Below are 11,360 nucleotides of genomic sequence, written 5' to 3' on the forward strand. Positions count from 1 at the left end.
GTAAGGGTTACGCCCGCTTCAGAGTGACAGACCAAACTCCCCATTTAACGCACCGCAAACAACCGCAAACAGTCCATTTGCACAACCGCAAACTCCCCATTTGCACAAGGTTGGATACCAAGCTAGCCATGTCCCGTTCCTTGTCCTCACTGACGTCATTGAAGATCTCTTTCTCCACCCAGCCACGTACAACACCAAGGGTCCCCGAAAGGTGACAACAAGCCCCCTGGGACGCCTGCTGTGGTTGGTCTTCAACCTCCTCAAAGCCACCTTCCTCCTCTGACTCCTCTTCTTCAGACTCCTCTCTCTGCGTTGCCGCAGGTCCAGCAATTGACGACGACAAGGCTGCTTCTTGTGGTGATGGTGACCACAACTCTTCCTCTTCATGCTCATCTACGGCCTGATCCAGCACTCTTCGCAGGGCACGCTCCAGAAAAAACACATATGGGATGAGGTCGATGATGTTGCCTTGGGTTTGACTGACCAGGTTTGTCACCTGCGCAAAAGGAGGCATGAGCCTATAACCATTGTGCATGAGCGTTCAGTAACGTGGCAAAAAAATATCCAGCTGTGGTGATGCGTAGGACTTAAAAAGCTCTGCATGTCCTCCATCAACAACACGTCTGTAAAGCGTCCTGTCCTTCCCGGCGTGGTTGTGGTAGGAGGAGGATTACTTTCACCTCTTCCCCTGGTAGATTCCCGTTGTGCTGTGACATCACCCTTATATGCTGTGTAAAGTATACTTTTTAACTTGTTTTGGAACTGCTGCATCCTTTCCGACTTCCGGTAATTCAGTAACATTTCAGGCACTTTCTGCTTATACCGGGGGTCTAGTAGCGTGGCCACCCAGTACAGGTCGTTCTCCTTCAGCCTTTTTATACAAGGTCCCTCAACAGGCATGACAGTATGAAAGACCCTATTTGCACAAGGTTGGATGCCGAGCTACTCATGTCCTGTTCCTCGTCCTCACTGATCTAATTGAAGGTCTGTTCTTCCCCCCCAGCCACGTACAACACCACGGGTACCAGATAGGTGACAACAACGAGCACCCTAGGATGCCTGCTGTGGTTGGTCTTCCTCCTCCTCAAAGCCACATTCCTCAGACTCCTCTTCCAGCGTTGCCGCAGGTCCAGCAAGCGATGCTGATAAGGCTGTTTCTGGTGGTGATGGTGACCACAACTCTTCCTCTTCCTCTTCACGCTCATCTACGGCCTGATCCAGCACTCTTCGCAGGGCACGCTCCAGGAAGAAAACAAATGGGATGAGGTCGCTGATGGTGCCTTCGGTGCGACTGACTAGGTTTGTCACCTCCTCAAAAGGACGCATGAGCCTACAGGCATTGCGCATGAGCATCCAGTAACGTGGCAAAAAAATACCCAGCTCCGCAGAGGCTGTCCTAGCACCCCGGTCATACAAATACTCGTTGATGGCTTTTTCTTGTTGGAGCAGGCGGTCGAACATTAGGAGTGTTGAATTCCAACGTGTCGGCCTGTTGCAAATCAAGCGCCTCACTGGCATGTTGTTTCGCTGCTGAATATCGGAAAAGTGCGCCATGGCCGTGTAGGAACGCCTGAAATGGCCACACACCTTCCTGGCCTGCTTGAGGACGTCCTGTAAGCCTGGATACTTATGCACAAAGCGTTGTACGATCAGATTCAACACATGTGCCACAGCCCAAATTCAATGCCGCCAACAAATTGCTTCCGTTGTCACACACCACTTTGCCGATTTCCAGTTGGTGTGGAGTCAGCCACTGATCAACCTGTGCGTTCAGGGCGGACAGGAGTACTGGTCCGGTGTGACTCTCTGCTTTCAGGCAAGTCAACCCCAAGACAGCGTGACACTGTCGTATCCGGGATGTGGAATAGCCCCTGGGGAGCTGGGGGGGTGCAGTTGATGTGGAGCAAGACACAGCAGCAGAAGAGGACTCAGCCGAGGAGGTTAGCGAAGAGGATGGAGTAGGAGGAGTAGAGGAGGTGGCAGCAGGCCTGCCTGCAAGTCGTGGCGGTGTCACCAACTCCTCTGCAGAGCAACGCATTCCATGCTTGGCAGCCGTCAGCAGGTTTACCCAATGCGCAGTGTAGGTGATATACCTGCCCTGACCGTGCTTTGCAGACCAGGTATCAGTGGTCAGATGGACCCTTGCCCCAACACTGTGTGCCAGACATGCCATGACTTCCTTTTCCACAATAGAATACAGGTTGGGGATTGCCTTTTGTGAAAAAAAAATTTGGCCGGGTACCTTCCACTGCAGTGTCCCAATAGCTACAAATTTTTTGAGGGCCTAAGACTCCACCAGCTTCTATGGTAAAAGCTGGCGGGCTAAGAGTTCCGACAAGTCAGCTGTCAGACGCCGGGCAAGGGGGTGACTCTGTGACATTGGCTTCTTACGCTCAAACATTTCCTTGACAGACATTTGACTGTGGGCAGATGAGCAGGAACTGCTGAAGGTGAGAGGCGGAGTGGCGGATGTTTGAGAGGGGGCAAGGAGGACAGCAGTGGTTGACGTGGCTGAAGATGCTGGACCAGGAGGAGGATGATGGCTTTGAGTTTGTGTGCTGCTTGTACTCATCATGTGTTGATCCCATAGACGTTTGTGATGTGCGATCATGTGCCTTCGCACAGCACTTGTACCTAGGTGGGTGTTGGACTTCCCACGACTCTGTTTCTTTTGGCACAGGTTGAAAATGGCATCGCTGTTATCAGAGGCAGACACACAAAAAAAATGCCACACTGCTGAGCTTTGCAATGACGGCATTCTGGTGGTGGCAACAGCATGCGTTGATTGTAGGGCTGTCGAATATAATCGATGCATCGATGCATCGCGATTCGACCCCCGGCGATTCTGCATCGATGCGGTTGCTTTAAATAATCGATGCATGTTGATGACGTCAGCGTCGCGTCCGCCGTGCAGCCGAGTCGGAAAAAAGTTTTTGGGCGCCTTCTTTCCCGCCTCCCGCCTCCCGCTGACGTGTCAGAGGGGGTGGCCACAACATTGAGTGAGCCAGGTCTGACTGAGTGAGGAGGAGCCGGAGGCGTGGTTTCCGCGCATCTCCGGCTCCCAGTCAGACACTCAGAAGCAGGCGGCAGTGCGGACGTGCGGTGGCTGGCGGCGAGGTAAGTTCTGTCACCTATGAGTATGTAATATCTACCTCCAAAGCGCCTGCCACCTACACAGCATATACACCCACCTACCGCCTGCCACCTACACAGCTCATATTGCCGCTTCTCATACCTTTGCCGCCCGCGCCATGTTTCTTCTTTATTTTTTTCGGTTGTGTCTCTTCTTATTCTTCCCCTCCGTCTACTACAGTGGACGGAACTTTAGGTTCCGGGTCTATGAAAGGCGGTCAAACAGCGGCCCCTAGTGGCCAGTCTGGGAATGTCTACATTTATCTCACACTTGGAGATTGCTCCCAGCAGGAGGTGATCCACACTGACAACTCTCAGCTAAGGGCAGGGATCTGAAACTGCTGGGGTGTCAGATTTACTGACAGTTACTGATCCTGCACCATCAGAGCCCCTTCACACGTGTATCAGTCCCTACTGAGAGGATGGTTATTGTGGATACAATGTAGCATACACAGGATCTATCAACCTGAAACCTCCAGGACTAACATACTGATGGTCTCTCAGGTTCTTTCACACTTGCGTTTTTCTTTTCCGGCATAGAGTTCCGTCCTAGGAGCTCAATACCGGAAAAGAACTGACCAGTTTTATCCTAATGCATTCTGAATGGAGAGCAATCCGTTCAGGAGGCATCAGTTCAGTCCCTCTTACGTTTTTTTACCGGAGAGAATACCGCAGCATGCTACAGTTTTCTCTCCTGCCAAAAATCCTGAACACTTGCCGGATCCAGCTTTAAACTTATATTGAAATGTATTAGTGCCAGATCCGGCATTAAAATTGCTGCATTGACGGATCCGTTCTTCCGATCTGCGCAGACCTTTAAATCTGTGAAAAAAATAAACACCGGATCCGTTTTTCCAGATGACACCGGAGAGACAGATCCGGTATTTCAATGCATTTGTCAGACGGATCCGCCTGACAAATGCATCCGTTTGCGTCCAGATTGCCGGAATCCTCTGACGCAAGTGTGAAAGTAGCATTAAGCACAGCCTCGAGCACCAATGTAAACTCTCTACCGCCGCCTACCATGTGCCATTTATAATGCTGGTGCCTTTGGGCCCCTCGGGGACCGGAGTCAGATGTAACTGCTACAGAAAGCTATGTCCCGTGTCCCCATTGTCTTGGTTTCTTTACAAGGTTCATAGAGGTCACCACCAGGGGGCCCATAAATTTTTTTTGCTATGGGGCCCAGTCATTTCTAGCTACGCCCCTGCGCCTGCGCAGGTGCCACGTGCCAGCCAGACTCTGCCACCTTGTTGTGACAGGTAGGTGACCATCACACAGATACACCACTCACAGAGACTGCAGCTGGTCACTGCCTGTTATTAACTTATTACCGTACCTAAAAAAAAAAATTGTGTCACCTCAGTCACCACCTGTCCGTTTTTCCTCACTCCTCAGGCTCAGTCCAGTCCACCACAGGCAGGAGGAGAATCGCTCCACCCGACCACCACCAGCAGCCAGCAGTGTTACTTTTTCTGTTGATCTCGTGGCAGGCTTTAGGCTTAGTCACTCAAATTCAAGACTTGTGTCATCCCTACTCACAAATTCACATAGATGCCTGGCATGCATTGCATTTGCTAGTAAATAAAAATGGCAGAAGTAGAACAAAAGGAACGAGAGATAAAAAATGCACCTAGCTTTTTAAAAGCAAACATCTGGGAACATTTTGGCTTTTATGAAAAAAGTAGGAAGCACGAATTGGACAAGTCATACGCTGTGTGTAAAATCTGTCACACAAAAATTAAATATCTAGGGAATACTACTAATCTGAGAAACCACGTCAGCCGTTTTCACCCAGAAATGCTAAAACCTACCACCACCACCACCACCAAGGAAATGAACCCAGATCAGCCAAGAATTGATGCAATGTTACAGTCAACTTTGCCGCCCAACTCTGAAAAGGTAAAGAGAATAACAAAAGCTGTGGCAGCTTTCATAGCGAAGGACCTGCGCCCTTACTCTGTTGTGGAAAACAGTGGGTTTCGCTACCTTTTGAAGACGATAGAGCCGCGTTACAAGATCCCGTCACGAAGTCACTTTACAGAAAACGTCATACCTGCACTCTACCACGAAACCAAAGCTAAGATAATTGCATCAATGAGCCAAGCAAGTCGAGTCGCAATAACGTGTGATTCCTGGACTTCAGTCACGACAGAGTCTTATGTTACAATAACAGCACATTACGTTAGTAAGGACTGGCAGATTTTGTCGCATATACTGCAAACGAGAGCCATTTATGAGTCTCACACGGGTGCTCATCTGGCAGAGCTACTTTCTCATGTTGTGGAAGAATGGCAGCTGTCCGATAAATCTGTAGTGCTTGTGACCGACAACGCGTCAAACATGATAGTTGCAGCTCAAGTTGGAAAATTCCCCCATGTGAAATGCTTCGCCCATACACTGAATCTTGCATCCCAGCGAGCGTTGAAAGTGGCCACTCTCTCTAGGCTTCTTGGCAGAGTACGTCGGATATCCACATTCTTTCACCGCAGCACTAGAGCAAGCCACTGTCTAAAAGAGAAACAGAAATGTCTTGGCCTGAAGAATCATAAGCTGATAACTGATGTGGCAACAAGATGGAACAGTGCATACGACATGGTCGAGAGGTTCTTGGAACAACAACCTGCAGTCTGTGCCACCTTGCTGTCTCCAGAAGTCAGAAGAGGAGAGTCCGATCTCTGCACTCTAAACGAAACAGATGTGTCAAATGCAGAGGACGCCGTGAGTGCATTAAAGCCAATGAAGGATGCAACCATGCTGATGTCAGAAGAGCGCAATCCAACAGTTTCTCTCATTGCCCCTATAAATGCACAACTTCTCCAGAGCATGACAGACACGATGGGAGACACACCCATGATCCATGAGATCAAGAATTCTATTAGAACAGATCTCCAGAAGAGGTACAGCAGTGAGGCCGAGAAGAAGATCCTTCATACAGCCTCTGCACTGGATCCTCGCTTTAAGGGACTGCCTTTCATCCTCACAGATGAAGAAAGATTGGAGATATTTAAAGGAGTCACTGAGGAAGCTGCATCCTTGGAGGTAATTAAATTAATTTGAAGAATTCCATCATGTTTCTTCTTGAAACGACAGTAGCACAAGCACTACCACGCTTCTGAATCTGATGCGGTGCGGGAACTGTACTGTCCGTTTCCTGTGCTTTTTCATCACCCCATCAGAATCAAAGGCATTGACATTTGTGTTTTTACTTATTGTTTTTTTTCCGTTTCTTTTTTGTTCAAACACAGATTACATCAGATGAGAGTGAGAGGACACAAGAGGATCATCAAGTGCCTAGAAGAAAACAAACTCTGGAAGAAGAGGACAGTTCACCCATCGAAGACAACCATTCTCCACCATCTCCTCCCAAAAAGGCCAGATCGCTGCTCGTGAGTTTGCTGGGACAGTCTTTCACTGACACTGAAGGTACAATAGAACCCAAAAAGACCCCCTATGCCAAGGCTGAAGAGGAAATGGAAAACTATTGTAAAGCCCCACCTCTGCCTCTCACTGAGGACCCTTTGAACTGGTGGCGTGAGCATGAGGTCATATTTCCCCTCCTTTCTCGGCTGTCAAAGCAATACTTGTGTATCCCAGGTACAAGCGTGTCTGCAGAGCGGGTTTTCTCCACTGCAGGAGATGTGGTAACTGCAAAAAGAAGCGCCCTCAAACCAGACCATGTAGATCAATTGGTGTTCTTACAGAAAAATCTACATGTTCCCAAATGCTGAGCAGTGTTTTTAATTTTATAGATTTTGTTTATAGCATTGTCTCTGCCACTGAAATTTTTTATTTCTCTGTCTCCCCTGCCAGACTCCCCTTTTCCCTTCCCCTCCCCTTTTCCCCCTTCCCCTTCTCTTTTCCCTTCCCCTCCCCTTTTCCTCCCCTGATTATTCTGATTAATCAGAATATATGATATTATTCTAGCTTTTAGCAGCACTGGAGTGGAGAGGAGATGGAGAATGGTTTTCTATTATGCGACTGTCCGTCCGATCCATTTTGTATTTTTACACTGACGTGTTTTTTGGTGTTTTCCCAATGTGTCTGTCATGCTCTGTGAATTTCTGACTCTGTTTAGGGGTTTAACCTTCAACCAAAAGAATTCTGTATTTAATTCCAGACAACTGACGCCCGCCAAGCCACCAGAGGAAGGCAAATCCTTGAAAGAATAAATTGAAACTTAAAACCTGGAGTAAATCTTTATTGGATCACACAAATACACATTCACACAAACCAAAAAAAACACACCGACCTTCTGACATCATGTCTGACTATGGTGGCTGTGCCACATTGCCCGTCCTGTGGCCTGCCCTTTACCATTATGATTCAGTGAGGAGGATGTGTGTTTATTTTTTTTCTGGTATTCTGTGGTGTGTGTTTGTGATCCCATAAAGATTTGTCCAAGGTTTTCAGATTCAGTTGAAAATGTATTCTGTCAAGGATTTTCCAGCTTCCTCTAATGGTATCATGGCTTGGCTTCAGTTGATGTATCGTGGTAGAGTGCTTGCTGAGTGCTCAGTGCAGGTAACGTTTTCTGTAAAGTGACAACTCTGAGAGCTTATAGCACTGATCTAGACGTACTACCCATCTGGTGCTGGTGGTGGTGCTGGTGCTGGTGGTGGTGCTGGTGGTGGTGCGCTCCTGCTGCCAAAACAATCACGGTGAACCAGGAAGTTCTGCAACACAGACAACTTGAACACACTGTGTGACAGACAGTTCCTGACTGGCAAACATCACAGTGAGTGAACCTATAACACAGTCACTGACTGTGTTATAGGTTCACTGACTCACTGTGATGTTTTACAGTCAGGAACTGAAGTGCTCCTTTTTTTGTAGGTACTGTTTAATATTATATATATATTATATGGTAAAACTATTGTAAAACTTATAAACTAACTGCACCAGCCAGGCCAGCACAACAGTTTAATGTTACAGAGACACTGACAGTACTGTTTTAAATAAATACTGTTGTCTGCTGCACTGTTTTGTTCATTCAGACTTTGCTATATGATATGCAGGGAACTTGGTATGATTTGTTTAAATAGCAGATACAAATAAATATTTTTGTGCAATTTCTGACTGATTGAATTAATTTTTTGATGTAAAATTGAAAAACAAGGGGACTTGGGTAATAATCTTGATGCATCGTGATGCATCGCCGAATCGAATCGAATCGTGGACTTGATAATCGTAATCGCATCGAATCGTGAGACGAGTGAAGATGCGCAGCCCTAGTTGATTGGCGTGCTGTCTGGCTCACCCCGGGTGCCGATACATGCTATCTCACTGTGCCACTAGCTCCTTTCGGCGACCTCCCCCTGCTTCCAACTCGTCTCCTCCTCCTCTCTGTCTCCCCATCTGAACTTTCCCCCTGTTCTTCTTCTCTTCGAGCGGGCACCTACTTGACATCAACGGACACATCGTCATCATCAACCGCTTCACTTGTATCTGACAACTCAGCAAAGGAAGCAGCAGCGGGTACAACATCATCATCATCACACCGTACGTCCATGTGTGTAATACTGCCTGACTGAGACATATCCCTGTTATCTACATCCTCTGGCAATAATGGTTGAGCATCACTCATTTCTTCAAACTGATGTGTAAATTACTCCTCTGACAGATCAAGTGAAGCAGCTGTGGTGCTAGTGTTGGTGGTGGCGGCAGGCGAGCGAGTGGTAACTTGAGAGGTGCCCGAAGCTGAGCTGGAGGAGGATGGTGCGTCAAGGTTCCGAGCGGAAGCTGTAGAAGATTGGGTGTCCTGTGTTAGCCAATCATGTCCTCAGAACTTTTCGAGTTCAGGGTACGTGGCCTCTGAACACTGGGCATTATTCTAGGGCCAAAGGAAATCACAGCACCACGACCACGACAGCCCCTGCGGGGTGGCCTGCCTCTGCCTGTCATTTTTTTTCCAATTAGTGGTACTATGCGTGCAAGCTACTGTGACACCAGATATGAGTGGTGGCACTGGCAGTAGTGGGCACAGTACACGCTGTGGGCCTGACACACACGCTGGCAGGCAACTGCAATTATTTTGCAGTGATTTTTTTTTTTATTGTTTTAAATGCAAGCTACTGTGACACCAGATATGAGTGGTGCACTGGGCACTGGCAGTAGTGGGCACAGTACACGCTGTGGGCCTGAAACACACGCTTGCAGGCAACTGCAATTATATTACAGTGAAAAAATTGTTTTACTGTTTTAAATGCAAGCTACTGTGACACCAGATATGAGTGGTGGCACTGGGCACTGGCAGTAGTGGGCACAGTACACGCTGTGGGCGAGAAACAAGCTTGCAGGCAACTGCAATTATATTACAGTGATTTTTTTTTTTACTGTTTTAAATGCAAGCTACTGTGACACCAGATATGAGTGGTGGCACTGGGCACTGGCAGTAGTGGGCACAGTACACGCTGTGGGCCTGAAACACACGCTTGCAGGCAACTGCAATTATATTACAGTGAAAAAATTGTTTTACTGTTTTAAATGCAAGCTACTGTGACACTAGATATGAGTAGTGGGCACAGTACACGCTGTGGGCCTGACACACACGCTTGCAGGCAACTGCAATTATATTACAGTGAAAAAATTGTTTTATTGTTTCAAATGCAAGCTACTGTGACACCAGATATGAGTGGTGGCACTGGGCACTGGCAGTAGTGGGCACAGTACACGCTGTGGGCGAGAAACACGCTTGCAGGCAACTGCAATTATATTATAGTGATTTTTTTTTTTACTGTTTTAAATGCAAGCTACTGTGACACCAGATATGAGTGGTGGCACTGGCAGTAGTGGGCACAGTACACGCTGTGGGCCTGACACACACGCTGGCAGGCAACTGCAATTATATTACAGTGAATTTTTTTTTATTGTTTTAAATGCAAGCTACTGTGACACCAGATATGAGTGGTGGCACTGGGCACTGGCAGTAGTGGGCACAGTACACGCTGTGGGCCTGAAACACATGCTTGCAGGCAACTGTAATTATATTATAGTGAATTTTTTTTTTATTGTTTTAAATGCAAGCTACTGTGACACGAGATATGAGTGGTGGCACTGGGCACTGGTAGTAGTGGGCACAGTACATGCTGTGGGCCTGACACACACGCTGGCAGGCAACTGCAATTATATTACAGTTAAAAAATGGTTTTATTGTTTTAAATGCAAGCTACTGTGACACCAGATATGAGTGGTGGCACTGGGCACTGGCAGTAGTGAGCACAGTACACGCTGTGTGCCTGAACAATGTTTTATGGGGTTTGCTCACCATAAGGCCCTCACCTCCAATGTTTCATACGTCTGCTCAGCTGTAGGCCCTCACTACAATGTTTTATGGATTTTGCTCACCTTCAGGCCCTCACTCCAATGTTTCATACGGTCTGCTCACCTGTAGGCCCTCACTCCAATGTTTCATACGGCCTGCTCACCTGTAGGCCCTCACTCCAATGTTTCATATGGTCTGCTCACCTGTAGGCCCTCACTCCAATGTTTCATACGGCCTGCTCACCTGTAGGCCCTCACTCCAATGTTTCATACGGTCTGCTCACCTGTAGGCCCTCACTCCAATGTTTCATACGGTCTGCTCACCTGTAGGCCCTCACTCCAATGTTTCATATGGTCTGCTCAGCTGTAGGCCCTCACCTCCAGTGTTTCATACGTCTGCTCAGCTGTAGGCCCTCACTACAATGTTTTATGCAGTTTGCTAACCCTCAGGCCCTCACCTCCAATGTTTCATACGGTCTGCTCAGCTGTAGGCCCTCACTTCCAATGTTTCATATGGTCTGCTCAGCTGTAGGCCCTTACTACAATGTTTTATGGGGTTTGCTCACCATAATGCTCTCACTACAATGTTTTATGGGGTTCGATCACCTGTAGGCCCTAACCTACAATGTTTCATACGGTCTGCTCAGCTGTAGGCCCTCACCTCCAATGTTTCATACGTCTGCTCAGATGTAGGCCCTCACTACAATGTTTTATGGGGTTCGCTCACCTTCAGGCCCTCACTCCAATGTTTCATATGGCCTGCTCAGCTGTAGGCCCGCACTCCAATGTTTCATACGGTCTGCTCACCTGTAGGCCCTCACTCTAATGTTTGATACGGTCTGCTCACCTTTAGGCCCTCACTCCAATGTTTTATACGGTCTGCTCACCTGTAGGCCCTCACTGCAATGTTTTATACTGTCTGCTCACCTGTAGGCCCTCACTACAATGTTTTATACGGCCTGCTG

The 11,360-nt window shown here is 47.9% G+C and overlaps 1 protein-coding gene across 1 annotated transcript; it reads left to right on the top strand.

Annotated features, from left to right (window-relative positions):
* Window positions 1-4,585: 4,585 nt before the first annotated feature.
* Window positions 4,586-6,962, top strand: LOC120989798 (E3 SUMO-protein ligase ZBED1-like). Its single transcript, XM_040418124.1, has 2 exons — window positions 4,586-6,174; window positions 6,381-6,962. Exons 1-2 carry the CDS (start codon window positions 4,723-4,725, stop codon window positions 6,861-6,863), a joined length of 1,935 nt encoding a protein of 644 aa, XP_040274058.1. The 5' UTR covers window positions 4,586-4,722; the 3' UTR covers window positions 6,864-6,962.
* Window positions 6,963-11,360: the final 4,398 nt, after the last annotated feature.

This window comes from Bufo bufo, chromosome 2 (genome assembly GCF_905171765.1).
Source record: "Bufo bufo chromosome 2, aBufBuf1.1, whole genome shotgun sequence".
NCBI lineage: Eukaryota > Metazoa > Chordata > Amphibia > Anura > Bufonidae > Bufo > Bufo bufo.

Coding starts and splice junctions, on each gene's coding strand:
- LOC120989798 (XM_040418124.1), top strand. CDS start 4,723: ATGGCAGAAGTAGAACAAAAGGAACGAGAGATAAAAAATGCACCTAGC. Junction 6,175..6,380: donor AGGAAGCTGCATCCTTGGAG/GTAATTAAATTA, acceptor GTTCAAACACAG/ATTACATCAGATGAGAGTGA.